General features: G+C 37.1%; 3 protein-coding genes across 7 annotated transcripts; 1 reads left to right on the top strand and 2 right to left on the bottom strand.

Annotated features, from left to right (window-relative positions):
* Positions 1–555: 555 nt before the first annotated feature.
* Positions 556–7,257, bottom strand: LOC126798184 (E3 ubiquitin-protein ligase MBR2). Of its 5 annotated transcripts, none has more exons than XM_050525064.1 (8): positions 7,132–7,245; positions 6,426–6,538; positions 3,200–3,368; positions 2,352–3,104; positions 1,862–2,268; positions 1,267–1,365; positions 1,037–1,174; positions 556–915 (listed from the first exon to the last, which is right to left on the bottom strand). In XM_050525064.1, exons 3-8 carry the CDS (start codon positions 3,297–3,299, stop codon positions 766–768), a joined length of 1,647 nt encoding a protein of 548 aa, XP_050381021.1. In that variant the 5' UTR covers positions 3,300–3,368; positions 6,426–6,538; positions 7,132–7,245; the 3' UTR covers positions 556–765. The 5 variants fall into 5 exon arrangements, with proteins under 5 accessions (XP_050381021.1, XP_050381018.1, XP_050381019.1 ...); XM_050525061.1 differs by lacking the exon at positions 7,132–7,245 and adding an exon at positions 6,019–6,165 and having other exon boundaries at positions 6,426–7,103; XM_050525062.1 differs by lacking the exon at positions 6,426–6,538 and having other exon boundaries at positions 7,132–7,257.
* A 1,581-nt stretch (positions 7,258–8,838) lies between these two features.
* Positions 8,839–11,482, top strand: LOC126797962 (syntaxin-71-like). The gene is made up of 9 exons (XM_050524752.1): positions 8,839–9,118; positions 9,284–9,409; positions 9,845–10,010; positions 10,135–10,220; positions 10,354–10,422; positions 10,507–10,551; positions 10,654–10,716; positions 10,825–10,901; positions 11,138–11,482. Exons 1-9 carry the CDS (start codon positions 8,963–8,965, stop codon positions 11,151–11,153), a joined length of 804 nt encoding a protein of 267 aa, XP_050380709.1. The 5' UTR covers positions 8,839–8,962; the 3' UTR covers positions 11,154–11,482.
* A 3,137-nt stretch (positions 11,483–14,619) lies between these two features.
* Positions 14,620–16,399, bottom strand: LOC126796642 (NAC domain-containing protein 68-like). The gene is made up of 2 exons (XM_050523369.1): positions 15,877–16,399; positions 14,620–15,359 (listed from the first exon to the last, which is right to left on the bottom strand). Exons 1-2 carry the CDS (start codon positions 16,351–16,353, stop codon positions 14,751–14,753), a joined length of 1,086 nt encoding a protein of 361 aa, XP_050379326.1. The 5' UTR covers positions 16,354–16,399; the 3' UTR covers positions 14,620–14,750.
* Between the last annotated feature and the right edge of the window lie 8,315 nt (positions 16,400–24,714).

The raw sequence follows: 24,714 nt of genomic DNA on the forward strand, positions 1-24,714 counted from the left end.
TAAAAATCTGTGTACTTTTTAAAAACTATAGACTATTCAAAATGTTTGGCAATTAAAATAAATTAACACAAATTTATATACAATACACCTCCCTTAGTTTATTTCATATAAAAAGGGCCGTATATAATTGAATCAAGTCTTTATCATTCCGAGTCCAAAGCTAACAACTGAATTAGATTAGGATGCTTAAATTTGTCTTGCTTTTTGTCCGAGTGCATGAATTATACTGAAATTTAGACTAGTGGACTATATCTTCAACTATTATAACTGATGCTCATTATGGCGTATTCCACTACCTCATAGTTTATAAAGAAATTGAACTAATCTACTCTTTGGTCGTTTGAGGGGGCCGCTTCTTCGATCTTCAAGGATAAACATAAACCTACCAGAGCTGATTCCATTCCTTTCCCTGTTCTCATTTTTTGTTATGACTTATAACTCGAGATCACAGAAGAAAATACTACTCTTTAAATGGGACCCGAAATCCGGAACCTCCTATACGCTCATGGCGTGAACATCAGGGCTGCAAAATTGGAAGAGGTAGAGGCAAAGGGATCAAAATAATCACATCTTACTTTGCATTGCCCATACAAAATTATGGGATTCGAAAAAGAGGCTTCCCCATATTTAGATGGGAGCCTGAAATAAATGGACTGAAACTGACCAGCATTCCCCTTTACAACTTCACAAAAGAAAAGTCCTTGCCTCCATTGGAGGTTTATCCCTAAACATATGTACAAGAATGTCTTTATAGTAAAGCACAACTTATTTTCCCTTCGTATTATCAACCAGAGCAGAACCTTTGCATATTGGACAAGAATTTTTCATTGACAACCACTTTTTGATGCATGTCACATGATAATCATGACCGCACGTTTTCAATGCCGCAACATCATCCCTGTCCTCATATTCTTCCTGCCAAAGGATAAAAACTAGTTACAAAACTTGAGAGCTGGGAGATCCAAATTACGTGTGGATTAAAACTGAGAATATGACACTTGATGATATTCATGATTGCAAAACGAAAAGCTATTACCAGACAGATTACACATGTGGCTTCTTCCTGATTTAGGTCTGAGGAACAATAGATTGTTTCTGTCAAACACTTTGGTATTAGATCTTCAGATACACCTGTGTTCACATGCCCAATCCTCTCCCCCAATGCAAGTAGTTCCTGTTTGTCCAATATTTTATAACAAACTATGAAGACCCGAAAGACAATGGCAGGAAAGAAACGAGTAATTAAGCCAGAATTATCGGTCTTACCTCGTAACTCATATTGTCAACGTCTAGTCTCAAGTCTCTGTGATGATCAAGCATATTTCTGGAACCATAAAAGCCTGACCGATCAGCAATCATAAAACCCTGCAATACAAAATGAGCAACAATTACTCCAGTGATCTTCAGAAAAGCACATGATTAATAGCGTACTCTGTATTTTTAAAGCTTTAAGTTTTTTTTTTTAAAACGAACAATAAAATAAATTACATATGTTCGTATTATCTTCTGTACATCCCAAAAATCATCCAGTGAGCAAGAGAAGACCTTAAAAGCAATTTTTATACACAACATGTTATCAAGGTTCTAAAAAACGCTAGACGTTACTCGGGCGGACAGCTAAAAACCAGCGCCTAGAGGATTAATCAGGGATTAATCGGCCCAAAATTGAGGCGGCCAAGGGTCTCCGGGCGCCTAGGCGCCGCCTAGGCAGTCCTAGGCGGGGATTTTTAGAACATTGCATGTTATATTGAAGGAACTTGATGCTAACTTCTATCAATGTCAGTGTTTTCTTATTATGGAAAGGAGCTACTCTTTTTACATGTGGCAAGAAAAAATAGCCAGCAATATCATGTTTGCATACCTCAGATGAAAAACGATCGTGGAGGCTAGTCTCTTCAGAGACTCGATATCTATCGTGCGACATCCTTGATCTACCATTCCTGTCACTGTTACGCCATCCAACTGCAGCCACTGGTCTAGCATGTCTTGGATAATTCTCAGATGCCAACTGCAGTCCTTCATCTGAATGAATCACAGGCCCAAACCTCATGCTGCTTGAAGAAGCCCTGAAGGTAGGGCCAGATCTTTGAGAATAGTTGCTGCGGACTCCCCTTACAGTTTGGGGTAAGGCACCAGGATAACTTGGAGGAACAGCAGCCCCTTGGGTTGGAATGAAATCATGATGATATGCACCAGCTTCAGAAGAACCATTAACCATACCGCTGCCTACAAGGAAGCGGTTGGGATCATGACTGAAACCACCTGTATCTGCAATTCAAAAGCAATGGTCACTCGAAGATACCAGGATACCCAAAAAATCATAAAACAAGGATTATCGATTTAAAATCAACCTGAAGGTAGAATCCTTCCATGAGGAGGCGACATGTTGATATGGTTCCATTCATGGGCTAAAACATTGGAACTCTGAACCGGAATATCAATTGTACTAGGATGATCAATAGGAAAATTTGCAGCGTAAGAACTATGTATAGGATTGTTCGATAGATGTGTCCTTGCTAGGTTGGACTCCAAATCATGTTCTGACCGGCTTCTCACATTTCTCATAGATTCCTCACCCCTACTTGAGTCATTTCCTCTATAATTCTGCTGGATCATAGTCATGTGATCCCATGGCATGTGCGGCGTCTCCATGTTTACTTTCTCTTGCTGTAATTCTGTAGATCTAGAGACGTCAGAGGAACTTCCAGCGCAGTAGTACCTGCTTGAGCTGCCTCTTTCTGCTACAGAAGGGATTCCAGGACTTTTACGCTTGTGCAACCCTCTTCCACTGCTCATTGTGAGATCAACAAACCCACCCTCAACACCATTGAATGCTCGACGGTCGTAACTAGATGAAGATGAATGGTGAGCATAGTTTCCACTGGCCATACCAAAAGCACCAGCACTAGGTGCATGTTGAAATAAATGAGACGGACCAGAAGCATCCGGTTGATATTGAGGAGGCATATCAACACTGTGGCTTAAGGAAGAATACCCATATGATCTCATTGGTGGATTCCAATTCGAAGGAAGTTGCATTCCATCAGAAAACATACTTTCCACCGGATAAAACAAAGAAGTGTTCTCTCCCGCCCCAGCCCTGGCTGCAGTTATAATATAATGTATGAGAAGATATATTATTCCATAGATTAGAAACAAGTAAAATTCATAAATAACTAGAGACAATAAGACACCATACCCAGATGTCCAAATGGGTGTTCCGTGTTCATATGGTTCCAATTCGGATCATTCTCACTCTCAAAAACTTGGGAAGTGCTGAATGGATGTCTATGCCCCATAACTTCAGTCACCTTCAAACTACTAACAAGTTACTCACTGGAACAGAATCTACACAATAAAACCACAACCTGCACAAAAGGGAACGACATGTCATACATTGGAAAGCAAACTGCATATATGCTTGGTTCCATGGATACAAATATTTTTTGTTATTATGGTACAGTACTAATTAAACCAGTGTGTAAGTGCTGGTTTTAAATAAACGTTCAACACTATTATCATCACTAATATTTTAGAAGAAAAAAAAACACAATGTTTTTTTTTACAAATATAGAACAAATTATACCAGGATAACGAGGTGTCACGCATGGATACAGATTGGATCAACAAATGCTCTACCATAAATGGAGAATGCATAACATCAACAAATGTCAGAAATTGGAAATTTCAGTTTAAAACAAGTATGTCACGTCACCAAAAACAAACTCGACCAAGAGAATCTTGCCTACGACACTCTTATAGTTTGATCCACCAACTCTCCATTCTAATCAAGGCTGGGAAGTGAAGTAAGAGTCACATTTTCAAAGGATCTGTCAAAACCTAAAGGCATTGCAAAGCTGGGGATATGTATGTAGAACACCAAATAGAACCCTATATCAACCTCTCCCTCGACTCTTGCATTTATCTGCAACAAGATTGCCTTTCAAAGATAAAGGAGAGACCCATTTTGTTTTCTGAGATATAGAATTGAAGGGGAAAGTGTAAAAGACATAAAAATTAGCTGAAATGGAGAAGAAAAATGATGACAGGGCCACTCATATTTGCATTACCTGAGTTTAAACTTTTAATCACACCACCAGGGTAGCAGGTGTAACAATCCCAATACTGCACCATATCAATCTAAACTAACAGTTGTTTGACATTCCAAAATCATCTATAGGATTAAAATTGAAATGAATTCTACAAAGAGGAAAACTATTACCAGATGTCCCCTTAGCCTCCCGAATCCCGAAAATTTGGGTGGTTTTGCACTTTTAGCACTAATGATATGTTTAAAAGCAAGACATTTACATTGCAAAAAAAAAAAAGTAAAACAAAAGCTTATATAATTATGTAAGAGATGAGAACTGTCCAACACAACAGAACTGAAAAACCTTATCACTTTACCAGCAACTTTCAAAAACTAGCGGTACCCACCCTTTAAATAAAAGGAAAGACTGCAGTTTCAGAAACACAGGAATTCCAATTAAATGCAAGCAATGGATGATTAGATATTGAAAAGTAATAGAATCGGTCTTAAAGCATTCTAATAAAATGTAAGAGAAAATTGCAATGTAATACCAACGAAAAGGATTACAAATACAATCAACAGGTGTGCCATTTGGCTGAATCCTGTTCTGGGAGTGCCTTCCTATCATAAGTCAGTGATAACAGAAGGTAACACCTAGATACGAACTGTGAAAAGTGAAAACTGTCAAGCCACAGGACCAGGTTGGTCACAAAAGTACATGTATTGCTTAAACCTTCAGGCTTCTACTAATTTCTACACTTACAAATGCCCCTATTTAAAGGGGAGAGAATCTTCCTCTGAGGACTTAAAATGATGTGAGCTTTATCATAACCATCTTGACACAGTTTGCAAACGCAGCTATGAAACACACACAAGTACTCTTACACCCTAAAAGATGAGATGCAAGAGCTTGGAAGAAAGAAGCATCATATATTTGCAAAACTCTCTCCATCCAGAGAGACATGTCAAGAAGAAGACTTGCTAAATGCAAGCAAAATATTCTCATAAATCTCAAATTGATCTTTTACAGCACAGAAAAGAAATACACTGTGCAAGAGTCAAGGGTGGCAATCTATCCTGACAAGGGATAACCTACACCAATCTGAGGAAACCAATAATCAGTGACCACTGATCAATGAAGCAGGCAGCCCACAATCTCCAATGTAGGGAAAAACAATTGCAAGCAAAGTCACAGCTCACAACACCTCACTTCTGCCTCTCTACTGAAAGCCTCTACACCAATCTTAGGGATCCATGCTCAATCATTCCAACCATACACTCCGTACCTCAAGTTCAAAATTGTCCTTTACTTGCACATAATAGACCACAATATGAGTAATGATAAGGGTCACTAGGTCCAACATCCCACTTGCTAACTGAGCATCAACCTGTACAAATGCAATCCTAATACAAATCCAACATCTCACTTGTCCAGTGACATCATCTTGCAAAACCTTTGTTCTGCCTAAAAGGCCAATATAATATGAATCCAAAACGAATTAGATCCCCCAATTAACATGTATTAAAAGTTCAAAAGCAGGTCAGAGCGCACACCTCTCATTGACATGACCTAAGTAGACAATAACCACTATATCCCACCGCACCCACGGAACACCAGCATACTGGATCACCAAAAACAGTACAATGAATGAGTGAATTGACCATCAAAATGTAAAGTCAATGGAATTGCCCATGGGGACTAGAACTACCCTCTCCATCATCATAGTAGGCACAATGTGGACACAACACAAAATAGTTCACACCAATAGCCTCACTAGACCGCAAGTAAATTTATTATTTTTCATCTCTAAACACCTCAAGCATGGCCAATCTATGAATCATGTCATGATCATCATCATCAAAGCTACAATATTTCCATCTCAGTATGGCCTCCATCACTTTAGGTGAATGGACCTAGTTCTTCATGTTAATCCCAATTCAACGTTAAAGCAGCAGGTTACAATCTATGGAATCTCAGAAGTTAGTACCACATATCGTGCTCTCGCAATACTAAGCCAAGTTTAGGGTCTAGTCTCTTAAAACATGGCAGCAGATTGTGCCAATATATCCTCAAGCAGAACAACATGGTGTCAATTGATAATGATTCTTCAGAAGTCCAAGATACCAAAACATCCCTGCAACACCACTTAAAATTCAGAGAAAGAAATGAACTACCCCTCAGCTTCTATATCCCAAACAAACTCGATTGGATAAAAACAATATTAAAGAAAGCAACGTACAACTTCACTAGAAAAACTCAAAGTATAATATATATATATATATGTTCAACACCTAAATTAACCAAGAAACGTTACCAAATAACCAAAGCTAAGATTCAGTTGTTCATTTTTCAAACGGAAACTCCTTAAAACTAGTAATGTGACTAATGTCTCACCTGCAGAAGCAGTCACATCGTCATTCCTGAACTCCAGTACTAATATTTGTTCATACCAAGTTCGAACGCGATACAAGTAAGCAATAACGAGACACCCTCAGCTCACCGAAAACCTGCATAACAGGAATCATCTAAAGTCTAAACCTAGCCGACGCTATCGTAATCCATAATAAACAATAAATGATCTAATAGACTCTCGTGCAAGACGCAACCTCGGTCAAAATAACCGGACGAAACAGTAAGAATAACCACCTATTGAAATTTGAAATTTATTTTTCTATGAAACATGACTGATGTTAGTCATTGATATAAATTTTTTACCACTGAAACAGATTATGATCATGATCACAGCCACCACCACCGTTACTGGTGATCGTAATACAAGCCAGGACGATCCAAACACAGAAGACTAATCAAAAATCAAGAAACACATACAAGCAATAAAAATCAAACAGTAAAAAGTAAAAACCATTACATGCACCGCCACCGAACAAAGCAAAAGCTCAACGATCAGAGACCACAGACCAAAACGATCAGAATCAAACAACGCGAAACTGATCGGAAAACGACGATCGGAATCAAAATCACAGCAAACAAAAATCCGCGCTAAAATTTAATAATTATTATGCAGAAACAACAAGAACACGATCAGCTCGGAAATAAATAAATAAAGGCATAAATTCAAGAACAAAAAAAAAAAGCATACCGGTGAAGTCGACGGGAGGCTGGCTCGGAGAAGACGAACGGATTCTAAGAGAGAGAGGAAATAGAGACGGAGAAAAAATGGTTAAGAGTTGCAGGAGAGAAGAGAAAGAAGAATGAATAATATAAAGCGGTTGGGTGCGTTTGATTACAGAAATAAGAGGAGGAGAAATTGTCCCATTGTTTACCGGGGACCAGCTCGACCCGTATATTTTACTGTTACGTTAAGATCAATTGAACTGATGGGGAACAAAACGACGCCGTATGGGTGTTCTACTTTAAAATAGTTGAGTGCGTTTTCGGTAAACTAGGCGGGTGCCACCTCCAAATTCCAAGCTTTCCCACTTGCGCGGGTCGTGTGTCGTGGCTTTGTGAGAAAGTGTGAGTCGTGACTGGCGACTCGTGCTTGTGTTTGAGGTCACCGCATGCGTAGAGCGTGGCCCCTCTTCTATGTAACATTTTTCTTTTTTACATTTCAGTTTTACGGTTTTACATTACACCTGGTGGTAAGAGAGTAAGGGGCGTTTGGTATAGGAGACTGATCGACCAGACTAGTGAAAATGCTAGAACTAAAATTTCAACAATCGTGGACTCTCGACGGTCTAAAATGTGGATATATTGATGAAGATATCAAGATTGTATTAATATGAAAAAAAAATTGAAAGAATTATTTAAAAAATGTGAAATTATTGACATATTAAAATGTCTGAAAAATATTGTACTAACTTGCCAGCACAACATTGAATACATAACGCTGAAGCATAGACATTAAATAGATTCCATGAAACCATAAATTTTTTTTTTGACATCCTCCGAAGCTAGTTTGTGGCACCTTCGAATTGACAACAAAGGCTTCCCCACATGCCTTTAGCCATGGGACTACTCCTCTATCGGGACCCCGTCTGACTGAAGGGGCATCGCAGCCCTCCCTTAGCCACCTTTGCGGATATAATAGCATCATTATTTCCCCTCCAACGTTCGAACTCCCGACTTGTTTGCCAGGCCTGAAGATACCCGAGATAGGGGCCCCACTGATTTCATGGAACCATAGATAAATGAACACTGAAGCACCCGAAAAAATGTCGTGGGACATAAGAAGTATATATCTGAACCATGGAGGCTAACAATGAAGCATAGGCGAGGCACTATTGAGACCAGAATATCACTTAAGGCACAGTGAGTATAGTATGGCGGGTATGGTGTTGAAGCATGGAAGGACAAGCACGCTAGTGAAGCACAATGAGTATGCATTGTGGAGGTATGGCGGGTATGTAGGATCAATGCATATTTTTCTAATATCCATAATCTTTACCAAGTTGGGGAGTGTTCATGTACTTGCCCCAGCCCCCAGGGGTCGAGCAGAAGCCGAACAGGGAAGTGTTTACGTACTAGCCCGGATGATGGAGTAGAAACCGAGCTATGAAGTGTTTATGTACTCGCCCAAGTGGTGGAGTAGAAGCCGGGCCAGGGAGTGTTTTGGCGAGCCTAGATGCTTTGCCCCCGCCTAACCTGCCTAACCGCTTGCATTTTGGCCGCCTAGGCACTTCTAGGCAAAGGATGAGGATTTTCCATGTAACAAACCAGAAATAAAATCAAAATAAGGAAATACTCAACTGAAGTAATTTCATTATAATCGAAGCCCGCACAGGCTGTGCTGCTCTGTTGGCTTCCTCGAAACCGCTTTCCCCTCTGCCCCTCTGGTTACCCACCCCGCGAACACAAACCCATTGAGAACAAAAAAAAAAAACCCAGAAATCCATCTTCTCCGTCCCTATTTCTCACTTCCTTCAACTCTGTAAATCGGAATACTAGGGCAAGCTAGAAGTCGAGCAAAGATGAGCGTCATCGAGCTTCTGACGCGAGTCGAGGCGATCTGCACCAAGTACGACCGCTACGACATCGACAAGCACAAGGAATCCAACGTCTCCGGCGACGATGCCTTCGCTCGTCTCTACTCCGCCGTCGAGTCCGACATTGAATCCGCTCTTCAGGTTCACTCCCTTTTCTCTTTATTTGGTTTCCTGGACAGCTCTTGGAGTTGAATATAGGATAATGTCAGATCTGGACGTAGTTTGATCAAATTGATTTGAATTTCAGTTATATTTTGGTCATAATTTGTGAAATTTAGGCTGAAATTTGAGTAATTTGATCTGCAGAAAGCAGAGCTCGCTTCGAAAGAGAAGAATAGAGCATCTGCAGTTGCTCTGAATGCCGAGATTCGCCGAACTAAGGCTAGATTGATGGAAGAGGTTCCCAAGCTGCAGAGATTGGCCGTGAAGAAGGTTGGCCTTCACTGTTTGAATCAGTTTTATTGTCATGCATCTTCGTAGTTCTGCATTACATGCATTATTTTGAGAAATTGATGTTTATGGTGCTACATTTTTTTTCAAACTTTAAATTGAATGATGATTGCAATCGGAGATGGTAATTTAGAACATTGAAGTGGAGGAACATTTGTAATTACATTGGTCAATGTCGCCTGTTTAGCGTAGAGTTCCTCATTGCTTTGGGGTTTGGGCAGGGTGGTTTATAAATGTTCTTCTTGTAGCTGTGCATTTTATAAAGTCGGATATGGTTCAGAATTTTAGTACTCAGTAGGAAATTGAAGTGAAAGAACATGTGTACTTGAGTTGTCAAAATTGACTGTTTGATATAGAATTCCCTATTGCTTTTAGGGTTTCGGCCTTGTGGTTTATAAATGCTATTGTTTTTCACAGGTTAAAGGGCTTTCATCTGAAGAGTTTGCTGCTCGTAATGATATGGCTCATGCACTGACAGATAGGATCCAGGATATACCAGATGGCACTCCGGCTGTGCCGAAACAAAGTGGAGGAGGTTGGACAGCTTCAGCTTCTCGTACTGAAATCAAGTTTGATTCCTCTGGTAACTTTTAACATTCATTTACTTCTTTCTGTGAATCTCTTACATTTTAAAATTTATGAGCAATTGTGCTTTATTTGAGCACACTGGAGTTGACATTACCTTTGTGATTCCTGTATTCTGATAGATGGTCAATTTGATAATGAATTCTTTCAACAAACTGAGGAGTCCAGTCAATTCAGGAATGAGTATGAAATGCGGAAAATGAAGCAGGTAAGTCACATAGAAGGTGTTGCATTTGTCTACAACTGAGTTTTTTTTGTTGGAAAAAAGAAGAAGAATTGCATTCTCACAAGTTACAGAATGCAATTTGTGGATATGACTAATTTGTTGGACCTTTTCACAGGACCAAGGTTTGGATGTGATATCAGAAGGTTTAAGTACGTTGAAAAATATGGCTGGAGATATGAACGAGGTTAGTGGTGTCTGTGTGTTGCTGCTTGTTCATATGCAACAAATATGCATCTTTCTAATCCATCTTATAATATGGTGTGTATAGGAAATGGACCGGCAAGTACCATTGATGGATGAGATTGACACTAAGGTCAGCAGAAACAATGTCTTCTCCTTTTCTTTCTTCATACTCTTCGGTTTTAACTCTTTATGTTTTCACTAATTAATTGTGCTTTTTTTTTCTTCTCAACAGGTGGACAAGGCATCTTCTGACCTTAAGAATACTAATGTTAGACTGAAAGACACTGTAAACCAGGTGATTTACTGCAACGTTGCCGTTTGTTAACATTTGCACATTGTCGATTGTATATGTTTACCTGTTCTAATTCATCCTAATGCAAGGTTTTTTGTTTTTTTTTTTCAGCTGAGATCCAGCCGAAATTTTTGCATTGATATTGTATTGCTGATTATCATTTTGGGCATTGCTGCCTACCTGTACAAGTAAGCTGATATCTATTGTGAGATAACCTGGATATCTGATATAAATGGGGATTATATGGATAAGTGTTGAGATGGATAATTGTCTGATCAAATATCTTGATGTTACTGAAACATGTCGGACTTAGATTTTATGTGATTGGACATGCTACTCTTAAGCTTGAAAGCACTATTGATTGCATGTCTCCATTTTTCTGCCACTGTATCCTTTATTCTGATCCCATGTCTCTTCTTTGCAGTGTTTTGAAGAAGTGAAATGGCAATATGACCAGTTTATGAGTTGGTTACTCGGCACTGTTGCACGTTGAGAACTCATTTTGGTCGTTTGTTATATAGTGTTTGATGTTCAGTTCATGATTTAGACAATAGTACGAAACTACGAATGGATGTTGTGTTTGTTGAGTACATCAATCATGTCTGTAACTTTTACTGCAGCTTATTGTTCTCTATCTCGAGTCTATTCCTGCTTGTTATGATTCCTCAAGCTCAATTCTTTTAAAACCTTTGTTATCCCTGTTAATAGTTTGGAATTACATTTGTCTCAATTTCATATGGATCTTTTAATGGAAATACTGTTTGGTGCTTGTCTGAGTTTTGTACCTCCCAGGCATTGAGTTTGTTAAGTTGAAGTGTTTAGTTTTGTCTCTTGGGTTAAATTGTTTTCCTGTTAAGTTCATAGTTTGTCCCATAACTTAATACTTTCGAGCTTAATCCTTTCCAGTACATATCTCCTGGGGTTCTGGTGCATATCTTAATCAAACACTTCTTCAATATCAGCATCAGGAATATATATATCACAACATGTTCATCTCTCCTTTTTCAGATATCTGTCCTTTAACGATCCACCAATTCAAGGAAGCACACGGCCCTGGTGCAGGGGAGCAGTTTCCCCCAACTGAGAATTGGTCCCAGTTTCGTCGGTCACTCCCAAAGTCCCAACTAATGACAAAGGTTGAACCAGTTTGTTAAGTTGAAAAACTCTCATTTAATGACAAAGGTGGAACAACATCTGCCTCTTTGGCCTCCGATCTAACAGAAGTTGAGCTTATGTTTGAGACATCCAACCGGATATTTCAAGTTAAACCTGGTATTTATTTTCATGGTCTTGTGAAGGTCTCAAGCAAGTGAATTGTAAATAGAACTTATAAATTCACACTTCTACAAGAGATTAAAACTCGAGTAAAGTGTGTTTGTGAATCCAGAATTTGAATTCGATATTATATTGGACAAATCATACAAGAGAGTAAAGCATGATATTGAATTGTGAATATTCTTGTATGAGATGCTAGTATTAAGAATTTAAGAATATACACACTTTCTATACAACTAATTGACACAAGTTTTCAACCAGCACAGATCAAACTATAATTTACATGCTATTCTTCATGCATATACATACCATTATGAACATGCTTTACACTAATTACATATAATGAATCACTAGGGGTGTTAATCGGTGTGAATGGTTCGTTTATAGGTGATACCGAACACCAAACCGTTCTATTTATTCGGTTTGGTTCGGTTTGGTTTTTCACTTTTTTTTTCAAAAACCAATTGTATTCGGTTTGGTTCGGTTTGGTTTTTCTCTGGTTTATATCGGTTTTTCTTTCGGTTATTTTGTAAAGAAAATCGGAGTTTCTTTCCTTGTCTATCTACTTGATTCTTAACGAAATAAAAAGAACATGCGGACAGATTTGCAAAATTCTATTTACAAGATATAGTTGCTTCACAAATGCATACAATTGCAAAAAGCCACTAAACAACTTATACCACATTAGTAGGCATGTTGTGGTTCCAATGTCTAAAATTCAAAATATTAAATTTTGACCGTCAGATGTGATCAGCATATTTAAATACGGATATGGTAAAAATTCATCTAATTTTGATAGAATTTAGGTCTCGATCGATGTGGTCAACATTAACTTAATTTCATCTAATTAAGTGTGAATTCGTTCTTACCCCCTCCTTTTTGACTAGTTTTGATGGATTCTTTCACGCACACACTCTCATATATATATGATGTAGCAGCTCGTGTAAAATTTTCAAAAATTTTACCTTCCAGGGATAGGGCTACTCATAGGCCCATAGGGGATAATAAGCGTAAAAAGGATTGACCGCCTCGATCGGGACACAAACGTTATCGAAAATATGTGATTTTTTTACCATAACCATATTTCACAATATGTAACGCATCATGCGGAAATATTTGCAAAATTCTATTTATAATATATAGTTTCTTCACAAATGCATACATTTGCAAAAAGTCACTAAACAAGTTATACCACATTAGTAGGCATGTTGTGGTTCCAATGTCTAAAATTCAAAATATTAAATTTTGACCGTCAGATGTGATTAGCATATTTAAATAAGGATATGGTAAAAAATTCATCTAATGTTGATAATATTTGAGTCTCGATCGATGTGGTCAACATTAACTTAGTTTCATCTAATTAAGTGAATTTGTTCTTACCCCTCCTTCTTGAATAGTTTTGGTGGATTTTTTTATGCACACACTCTCACATATATGTGATGTAGCAGCTCGTGTAAAATTTTCAAAAATTTTACGTTCCAGGGATAAGGCTACCCATAGGCCCATAGGGGATAATAAGCGTAAAAAGGGTTGACCGCCTCGATCGGGACACAAACGTTATCGAAAAGATGTGATTTTTTTACCATAACCATATTTCACAATACGTAACGCATCATGCGGACATATTTGCAAAATTCTATTTATAATATATAGTTGTTTCACAAATGCATACATTTGTAAAAAAACCGCTAAACAAGTTATACCACATTAGTAGACATGTTGTGGTTCCAATGTCTAAAATTCAAAATATTAAATTTTGACCGTCAGATGTGATCAGCATATTTAAATAAGGATATGGTAAAAAATTCATCTAATGTTGATAATATTTGGGTCTCGATCGATGTGGTCAACATTAACTTAATTTCATCTAATTAAGTGAATTTGTTCTTACCCCCTCCTTCTTGACTAGTTTTGGTGGATTTTTTCATGCACACACTCTGACATATATGTGATGTAGTAGCTAGTGTAAAATTTTCAAAAATTTTACGTTCCATGGATAAGGCTACCCATAGGTGATAATAAGCGTAAAAAGGGTTGACCGCCTCGATCGGGACACAAACGTTATCGAAAATATGTGATTTTTTTACCATGACCATATTTCACTATACGTAACGCATCATGCGGACATATTTGTAAAATTCTATTGATAAGATATAGTTGCTTCACAACTGCATACATTTGCAAAAAGACCACTAAACAAGTTATACCACATTAGTAGACATGTTGTGGTTCTAATATCTAAAATTCAAATTATTAAATTTCGACCGTCGGATGTGATCAGCATATATAAATACAGATATAGTAAAAAATTCACCGAATTTTGATAAAGTTTGGGTCTCGATCGATAACATATTTAATTATGTATATTAAATATATCTATAAACAATAGAATTTCTTTATAATATATATATATATATTCGGTTTTTCGGTTCGGTTTCGGTTTCCAAACATCCCAAACCAAAACCACACCAAATTTTTCGGTTTGGTACGGTTTTTTTACGGTTTAGTGCGGTTTTTTTTTCTTCGGTTTTTTTCGGTTATGGTTCAGTTATGGTTCGGTTTTTTTTCGGTTTTCGGTTTTTAATTAACACCCCTATGAATCACCATCATGGAAACCTGCGGCTGCAGACCTCTACTTGGGACTTCTTGAACGCCTTTATTAGTTTATTTACATAAATAAAGGAATCCCACACTAAATAATTAACCTGAATATGATTAATATGTGCTAGCTAGGCCTCTCTAAATATACTTTTCCTTGGTGATCAGTTGCATGGAAACCCAATTAACTGACTGAGTTCTTGATACTGGATCATGGAACTCCATTGATCTGCATTGAGATTATTGTCAGCTCCCAACTGGTTATCTAGTCCCCAAGGATTGATCATGGATCCATTACTAACTTCGTTCTTTTGATAGTCTCTGTTACATATCATCTTGCTGGGTGCAACCGAACACCGACGTTGATCATTTCCGTCAGGCTTTCTCTTCAGTGGGTTGATCAAACTGTCAAGGGAAGAAACTATAAAATGCCCGCCATTGTTGATCTTGTTCGAACCTGCCTCTTGGTAAACTGGGGTAAGGCTGCAAGATTTTAAATTTTCAGTGGTGTCCTGAAAGTTTATACTTGAAGTGGTTTCGATGGTAGGAAGCACTTTCGGAGAGGTAAGAATGTAGGGCAACATAGGAAAGTCTTTGTATAGATAACTCCTGACCATTTCAATGCTAGGGCTTGCTTCCTTTGAACATGATTCATCCATTACTTGTCTAAAGTGACCGGATAGCTTATAACTAGGACTAGTGCTTTGATCTTCCCAGACGTTCCTGATGTTGTTGCACTTTTGTCGAACCCGGCATAGAACCCAATCATCCAACTGAAAATAGAAAGAAAATTTTTCACAACATATATATATATATAATTATATATTATATCCGTTAGAAGCATATCCGATAATCCGATATGCAAACTTTCATATTTGGGGCGGTGATACTATAGAGTCGACCTGCCTGGATATTTTTGCCAAGTTTTCATTCGGACGTCCGGTTATATATGTCACGTACATACAATAGTCCTTCGTTAATTATGTTGTGAATTATTTTGATATATATGAAGATATGATATTGAATAGATCTATTGATTTCTCATGCAAAATACTGATTTTTATAATAACAATTAAGAAGCAAATTATCTTCCAATATGATTAAGGTTAGCATTAGCTCAATTTGAGATTAGTACTAGAAGTTTATAAGATGAATAATAAGTAAAAGCCTAAAGCAACGTATATAGTTTCGATCATCACATGCAATATCGACACAGATATTTAGCAGAAACTGGAGCTTTATTCAGTATTCAGTGATGATGTAGATGTTAGCAATTATATACGTACTTACCCTCATAGACCCCTTTTGCTTAGAAGTAGTGCTCCAAATCGTGGTGTCAAGCAATCTATACTCGTTCATAATCCACTCAGTCTTAACACCTTTAGGAGGGTGTCCGGTATAGAACACGAGTGCTTTCTTCACCCCAATACTTTTCGTTCCGCAAGAACTGAAAATATGCTTATCAGTCCCTGTAGCCTTCCAGTAACCCAAACCAGCCGCTCTATTAGGCCGGGTTCCATTCGGGTATTTCCGATCCCTTGGAGTGAAGAAATACCACTCCTCTTTCCCGAACAAGGCCTTTGAGGGTAGCTCCCATGGATTGTACTTGTATAGGTCTAATTCAGTGACGATGGTTGCTGGTAGAGGAGATGAAGTGACTTTGTTTTTCAAGTAGTGAACGATAAGCTCTTCGTCGGATGGGTGAAATCGAAACCCGGCAGGAAGTTGAAGGTTGTGATTCTCAGTGGTCTGTTCCATATCGGCCATCGTTCTGAGATGTGCCTTGTTTCTTGGTGATGGAGGAACCTAGAGAATCAACCAAAGCCACTGAAATAATCGATGACCCAAAGGTTTGTAGGTTTTATGAATGTACTGTGCACTTGTTTTATAGGAAGTTATAGATGTACAGATCTCATGCAGAAAATGACATAATAAACGTTAGCATTTTATTTTAGTAATTTAATATACTATTAATTAAGATGTGGAAAAAATGAGAAAAAGAAAGAGAAGATGCAGAAGGGAAAGCAACCTCATTGTCCCAACTCCCAACTCACCTACCATTTGGATAATGAGAGCGGATTCCACACACAAGTTGCACATTCACATATAGTGCACGAGCAAGTCACGCGTGTTATTTGTTCTTTGATTGTTAGTGTTTTTTGACGACTCAATGGTTGTGATGTCTTGTGTGTGATGCTTTTATTGACCTTGTGATCATCCTTTGATTTTAATTGTTGTGGATCATGCCAAGATTGGCTCTTCTCTAATATGCTATTTTTCTTTTCGATTATAGGATTTTACTACATATTTATCCACCCCTCAAATATTAGTGTCATATGAATAGTTTTGAATTAAATGAGTAACTGAGATTGCATATTGATTGTCAGTTTCAAGGTGTGTCTACGCGTATGAGAGATAAAATTGAAGATAGCGTGGCCTTGATCTGGATCGGAGGACTGAATTGGTTTGAGTTGAAGACTTGAAATTAACTCGGAATGCCTTATTGTTGATCACATTATCCAATTTGCACTTTTTTTCTCAATCAAATTGCTTTAATAAATAAAAGCTACTTGAATGTTCATTTTCCATTGTCAATTTTCAATATTTTATATTCATCATTCATTCTAGAATCAGAAACGTACACTTGAGCATATGGATGGTGTTATTTGTTGTCAAAGAGTATGATGGAGTGATGCTGTTGGGACTTGGGAGCATACATAATTCAATCAATCAGCTTGAAGACATTATCGATCTCAAATTAATTTTCATTTTTGTGTCGAGGATGACGATCAAAATATTTGTAACAGAATTCATTGATATCCGTCAAAATCATTAAGAACTTTATGTGCCACGCTGCATTATTTTCATGCCTGTACCTATCTACGTCGACCTTTCTGTTATAACGTGCATCGCAAGCAGTGCCATAATCCGATACATATATGTTGAGCCAACTACATCAGTTTGTACAACTGAGATCAAGGATTTGCCAGCTAATTACAAGAACATATATGATGAACAGGGTTAAACGAGAGTGATGGATATATACCTCTGGATAACCATGAATCATATCAATTATATGCATCTGAATTTTTGTACACAAGAATTTACATGTCGACTCGTACCAATTATGTCGATGTTTATTGTGTCTTTGTTTCTATTGCATTCTATCTCAAGTTTTCAGATGTATTCAAATGACCCAAAGCAGTGGTAAGGCATGCATTGTGATGATCGAATTTTCTTTTTAACGTACTATCCATTGATATTTGTCTAGATCATTGGTTGTATAAACACACTTGCTATGTTCTTGGTTCATTATTTACCCTACATGCATGAAATAAACACTACAATTTATTAAGTGCATGCCTTGTATCATATAATCACGTATATATGTTGTTAGATTTTTACGATGCACTAATAAATATTATATATCACAACTTAAGGTGTTAGAAAAAGAGAAGAAAGCTACATAAAATAAACAGATGCAGAACACTAATAAAGAATGTACTTTTATAGCAATTATACATAATTGAAAGAACTCCTCGCTCTCTGGAAGTGAGCCAATATGATCTCAAGAAAAGTTGCCATATTGTTCATAATATTGACTTGTTAATTTTTGCCTCATGACATAATTCTAACAATGTAATTAACATGGATGGAGGAATAGTATACAATTATTTCATGCTCGATCATACTAGTGAAATACCAAACAAATAGTTATCGAGGTGAATATGAAGAAGTTTTGAATAGACGTTGCCAGTGGCTTATAGCCTACACCATATCTCCATAATCATTTCTGTACAAACCTCCAAGAAATAGAACATTAGAGAAATCAGTAGGAGAGAGTCCGAGAGACACATAAAAAGACCAACTTGGCATTCATTGATCCCATTGAATGTCTTTTCCTCCTTGGAGTCTCTTCTTGTTCATCATTATGGAGTCTCAAGTTCAATATCAATTTTCTGGTTGTCATCCTGAGAATTTTCACAAATTATTGCATGCTCAGCTCAATCATTTCCTCTTTGAATTACAAACAAAACAACTTGCTGAAAAATGCGGCAATATATATACTAGAATTTTCGAAGAATACAAACGTATGTACCCACCAAGTACTCTCCAGATTTTTGTTATTATAGTATGCAGTATATATGCTACTGAGCTATATTATATCCAGTATAACACCAAAGTAGAAATGATTTTGTAATTAAGGACAAGAAACATTCTTTTTACGTGTGATGTGGGTTTGTTTTTTGAATAACCGAGGTATCTGATTCGTCTTTTATGGTTGTGAACGTTGAGTTTGAGGGAGCTTAGTTTGTTGGCAAGCTTAATTCAACACTTTACTGTTGGCCAACATCGTTTTCGGATCAGGTTATGTTCGATTAATGTTAATCCAAAAGATCCAAAACGTCTATGACATACTTTGACCGGCCAACCCTAGTTAGCTCGATCGATCTACCTGAATCGTCAATCCATGTGTGCTACATATAAAAATTGATGGTTCTTGTTAATAAATGTATTTGTCACTATATAGAACGGCAATTTGGATCATCTACTATACCCTTTGTACTATAGTATTCTCCCTCGGTATATACTGATTATGTGTTTATGCTTAGTTTCCTTTTTGTTATGTATGCTTAACTTTAAATCTGAAACTTCACATTTCAAATGCCATTTTTTTTAAATTAAATTAGCTTTTTTAGATCATCCCGTTAGAGAACCAGGCGGAGCTAGCTAGTGCCGGATTCAGGCTCTCCAAGCGGTAGCAACTTGATCTAGGTTGTTGCTAGCTAACTGCTATAGTGGAGGGGCGGGTCGCGTGCCCACCCGAAAGTGAGCAACCTCGGTGATGGTTGACAGAGTCTCTCTCGGTGGGACCTAACGGCGGGTCTGGGTTTGGTTTGATGGGTTTGAGAAATGGACAAGCCGACTGAGCTTTGCGCTAAACTCTAGTAGGTTTGGGTCGACATTTTTTCCCCTTTCAAATGCATTTTGGTCTGCACGACTTCGCATCTCACGACTCTTATGTTGAAACTGTTTACTACCTTGTTCGGTGGAACAAAGTCTGAATCTACATTGTCCGGCCATGCCATTGGAGACAAAATTTCGTCCTTATATTTGTTGTGGTCGACGCGCGTTCACACTGTAACTTGTTAATCATGAACATGTATTCTTCAGATTGATGAGAAAGTTCCCGCTAATAATGAACTAAACTCATATTGATTAAATTGTTCAATAATATATCAGCATATTACCATCAGCGATGGAGACAAGGAAAGAGTATTTATTTATATATTGAATGTGTTTTTCTATGTATTACAGTAAACGCAGAAGAATTTTCTGCCTCTCATTTTATTAAGGCTCTCTACCGACAGCTTGAAGCCAACTTAGCCTTTGGCCATTTAGTGATTATGCCTTCAGAGATCAATAAAAGAATTAAAACCACAAATCTTTAGATAATAAATCGACAAGTTGAATCAATATCTAATACTTATAGAAGTATGTTATCATCCAGGGCCTCTGGCCTCTACTATGTTTAGTTTAATTGCAGAGAGCAAAGACTTCAAAGATGGGAGGGAAAAGTTGAAGCAAAATTCTACAATAGAATTACTAAGTTATCGAACGATAAAGTTTATTAATTATGAAAAAGTTCCTTACATTCCAGAAGTTTCTCTATTTACAGTAGCCTGCACGCGTACGTACATTTCAACACGTACTCAAGAAGATACATTATGTAGGATCACAACAAAACTAATACTGTAATGACATTCCAAACCCTAAATCCTAAATTGAGATAAGATCGGATAAACGTAGTTATTAAGTTGTTGATTAATTTTGCGACAAACTCCCGTGCGGTTATAGCTACTCCGATCCCCAAGAAGGGCTTGTTCCCATGATCATATATAATCATCATATATTGTAAATTTTTTGCTTTGGCTAGGGTTTTACATTTCTGTAATTTTACTTCACCCACTTTTTACCCACCCCACAGCAGCACAGCTTAACTTATTGTAATCAAAACACGATACAGATTTACCCTTTCCGTTGCCTAAAAAGAAAGGAGTAACTCAAGTAAGTTAGTTTATTAAACATGCATGTGTTCATGAGAGACTTTGATTAGTTATTAGTTTTATGACAAGCATAGACTGTAAATTACTACACGTAGTTAGGGCATAGGTTGAAGTTCATCACGGCATCAATTTTATTTTATCGCCCTCGGTCCGAGACACATATTTTCTCTCTTGGCAAACATTTGCATCCATCGATGACATCTATCATCTATTTACGTACGTACGTTGATTAATTAGTCATAGTTAATCTTTCTTCATCTAAATAAGAACCTATGTGTCCACGTACATTAATGTATTGTAATGCTAAACCTGTAACGTGTTTTCATTAATCTACACCACATTATATGTATAGCCGATAATAGAATGAGCGTTGATCAAGGAGCATGTGCAATCGATGGGATGGAAATCGAATAGATCATAGATATATAGGAGGGGGTATTGGATATCATAACAGAAATATATATAATCATTATCTTCTCTACCTCATTCCAAGTAGAAATTAGGGTTTTCTGGTCTGTTAAAATTTTAATCCCAACATGTGGGGTTCTGTATATTTAATTCTTTATATACGTGAGCATGCAATATTTTAAACAGATCGAGAGAGGCTAACATTGGATACCCGATGGGGGATGAGATAGAAAGAAAGATAGCATCAAATGTCGAAAAGGAAGCTCCGAATGCATGGAGCCAAAAGCAGTTGTGTCTACGATATATTCTATATATTTTGTAGAATATATATGACTTAATTTCTATGATTTAAAATCTCTATTTTTTTTTGGTCGAAATGATTTAAATCTCTAGCTTCAGTGTATTATTGTCTGAAGCTCTGAGCTCAGATATGAAACTAACTTTGGGTTCGTGGTAGGGCATGATCAAAGTCAGCTCAGAAAAGGACGTCATCAGAATGACCCGATAATCACAAGGATATATATCAGCTTCTTATTTTCATAGACCGCGAATATAACTGCATTTCTGGTGAAGTTACCTCTGGTCTCTGGAAGTAATCTGAATATTTGATCTCTTCAATCAGTCTACGCGAACTTAATGCATGTGGAAAGAAATGTTTCTCCTCTGCAACCATAGATATAATCATATCAATTAACTGCCTTTCAATTAATCATGGATCCATGGATGCATGCATGCTATTTTCCGAAAACTTGATCGTCTCCGGCCGTTAATTAAGTCTAATTACTATGATCACTAACCTCAGCACTTTTGTTATTTCTTAATCGCGTTAGTTAATAACTTAGCTTGCAGTCTTGAACTTAAAACATCATCAATTGAAATCATATACTCGAACAACATCTATCATATTCAACCTGCAGGGACAATAACTAACAACGATTTTACCTAACAATGGACTTCGTCGTAAAGTTTACTTCCTAATTAATTTTGGGAGTCTTTAATTAAATCTTCAATTCTGGCTCTATATATATGAGTACAAAATAAATCTGCCGAAAACTCCAAGTTTTATATTATACCAGCACTACAATATTATAAGTAGCAGTGTCTAGCTGAAAGAAAACTTGACAACCTAGCTATCAAATAAAACTCACCCTGCATGTGAAAATGATATTATTTCGTAGCAATTGGTGAAATAAATTAGTCAATTTCCGGACGGCTTGTACACTTTTTTTATTCACCCTAGCCTTTGTCAAATAAATATTCGATCAATATTGTGTTTCACCCTAAGTTTGTCATTAAGAAATTAGAATAAATCATGAATTCAGGCTATGTATCCAGCTTTTATATATATATATATATATATATATATATATATATATATATCAGTCTCTATCTAGAATGAAGCTTTATTATGAAATTACAGAGTAAAGTTCCAATTTTGGCACACTTTTCGGTCAAATGTTTTCAACATAAGCGATTCAATATTTAGGTATGCTATTCAAGATCATCTCTACAAAGTTTCATCCAATTTAACAATGGTTTGAGCTTTCAAAATTGAGATTTACACGAACGGTTCACGTTAAACAATTTTAATTCATTCATTGATTTAATCTAATTTCAATACGTTAACGATATCCGAATTATATGAAATTTTGTAGAGATGATCTTGAATAGCATACCTAAATATTGAATCGCTTATAGTGAAAAAATTTGACCGAAAAATGTGTCAAAACTAAAACTTCACTATGTAATTTCATAGTGAAGCTTCACTGTGGATAGATACTATATATACCTAATTTGCAGCTCAAGAACGGCGATAAATGCAATACAATCGAGTCTTAAGATCGAGCTAGCTCATGCCTAAGACTAGGACACTAAGCCTGCAACATTCCACTGATTCCAAGATCAATATTGTAACTACGTCCAGTCTTATTGACGGAAATAACTTATAAACAGCATATGTATACATGATTTTGCAATTCATATGTTGTTTATAAGTTATTTCCGTCAATAAGACGGACGTAGTTACAGTATTGATCCTGGAATCAGTGGAATGTTGCAGGCTTAGTGTCTTAGTTGCCAGTCTTAGGCATGAGCTAGCTCGATCTTAAGACTCGATTGTATTGCATTTATCGCCGTTCTTGAGCTGCAAATTAGGTAGCATGGTTAAGTAGGATGCATGTGGTTAATTTTGTTGATTAATGACAGGGTTGTGAGCCTAAAACAATGGTCCCGATCAATCAACGAGCTAGTGATAACAAGCATTAGATTGAGGAAATCAGCTAATCACGATAATGTGGTCAAACCTTTTATTAGGTTCTCTTAGGGAATTAAAGATATGACAAGTATTTTGGGTTATGATCCATAATAGAACCAAACAGAACCTAAAGGTTGTCTTGCATTTTGATGCGGAACCCCCTCATCATGCAATGGAACGTTGGTTTCATTTAACATAATTACTGAATTATTAACATAATCAGAGAAGAAGCTACAATGGCCGGTTTGTTGTATGAGCTCCCAAGAGATTAGTTTTTGAATCTAGGAAGCCTTTGAGATACTGTTGATTAATCCAAAAGAAGGCGGCGGAAACCGAAACGTAGTTCAACAAAGTGCAATGAGTTAACATCAAGTACGTAGGATCAGTTTCTTCACTTGCTCATAATTTATAACGATCCGGTTCATTTGTTCACATCCTAATTTAGAGGGTAAAAGGATTATTAGACAGGGTACTGCCAAGTCCCCCGGCCTAGTAATATTCAGTAGTAAACTTAATGAAAGTTCTAGTGCAACCAATTGTAGATTCTCCCCGTTTCTAGATCCATGTCTGTTGCTCAGTAATTATCGCAGCATGGCAGTGAGTGATTATAGAACAACCTATCTATATATATGGTATCATCAACATCACATGCAGTCCTACCATGGCTGCCAAAACTCTGATCGATAACATCACTACTCCTCCCACACAGGTATCACGGACGGTCCTATCAACTGTGACCCTCGGGAAATTAACCCTAACTTATTTCCTTCCGGTCCAACTTTAATCATGCACAATAATACTCTAAACATAAAAGGCAAGTAACTTTCTGATGAAGAGAGATCAAGTACCCCCTTTTCAGGCTTCAAAATTATAATTAGCTTAGTTTTAGGTCATTGTTTTGAGTAAATTCAAACAATAATAGAATAACAATAAGCAGATGATTTTATACATTAAGACTATATAAGTATCCAAATCACGTGTACTGTTAGTTTGAATGTTTCTTGACAGATGTCAGTAGTTGGTTCTCGTTACTCGGTTTTCTTGGCCTTGTGATATTTCGATTTCTATTGTGGCTCATCTCCAATGTGCTATCTTTCTCTTCGATTATACTACTTTACCAATCCCTTGAATATTAGTATCATATGCATAATTATTGGTTAAATGAGTGTTATGAGATTGCACTTGTACAATATTGGTGTTTGTATAATTTTCCAACAACAGCGAACACAATCTCGTGATTCACGTCGTTCGAATTCACCTTTTCGATTAACTATTTCTAAACATGATCGGAATTTGAGCTCCCCAGAAACCAACAAAATGCACACAGCCCTACACATTCTGCTTTTCTCAGACCCAGCTCACCCAATCTCTCGCACACTTCCACTGTTGTGTACGTGT

The sequence above is a fragment of the Argentina anserina genome, chromosome 6 (genome assembly GCF_933775445.1).
Source record: "Argentina anserina chromosome 6, drPotAnse1.1, whole genome shotgun sequence".
In the NCBI taxonomy this organism is placed as follows: domain Eukaryota; kingdom Viridiplantae; phylum Streptophyta; class Magnoliopsida; order Rosales; family Rosaceae; genus Argentina; species Argentina anserina.

What these genes read in the sequence shown, in the direction of transcription:
- LOC126798184 (XM_050525062.1), bottom strand. Translation starts at nt 3,299, where the DNA reads ATGGGGCATAGACATCCATTCAGCACTTCCCAAGTTTTTGAGAGTGAG. An exon ending in ACGATCGTTTTTCATCTGAG is followed by an intron (nt 1,366 to 1,861) that starts GTATGCAAACAT and finishes TTTGTATTGCAG; the next exon opens with GGTTTTATGATTGCTGATCG. An exon ending in CCACATGTGTAATCTGTCTG is followed by an intron (nt 916 to 1,036) that starts GTAATAGCTTTT and finishes ATCCTTTGGCAG; the next exon opens with GAAGAATATGAGGACAGGGA.
- LOC126797962 (XM_050524752.1), top strand. Translation starts at nt 8,963, where the DNA reads ATGAGCGTCATCGAGCTTCTGACGCGAGTCGAGGCGATCTGCACCAAG. An exon ending in TGGATGAGATTGACACTAAG is followed by an intron (nt 10,552 to 10,653) that starts GTCAGCAGAAAC and finishes TCTTCTCAACAG; the next exon opens with GTGGACAAGGCATCTTCTGA. An exon ending in TGAAAGACACTGTAAACCAG is followed by an intron (nt 10,717 to 10,824) that starts GTGATTTACTGC and finishes TTTTTTTTTCAG; the next exon opens with CTGAGATCCAGCCGAAATTT.
- LOC126796642 (XM_050523369.1), bottom strand. Translation starts at nt 16,353, where the DNA reads ATGGCCGATATGGAACAGACCACTGAGAATCACAACCTTCAACTTCCT. An exon ending in AGCAAAAGGGGTCTATGAGG is followed by an intron (nt 15,360 to 15,876) that starts GTAAGTACGTAT and finishes TTCTATTTTCAG; the next exon opens with TTGGATGATTGGGTTCTATG.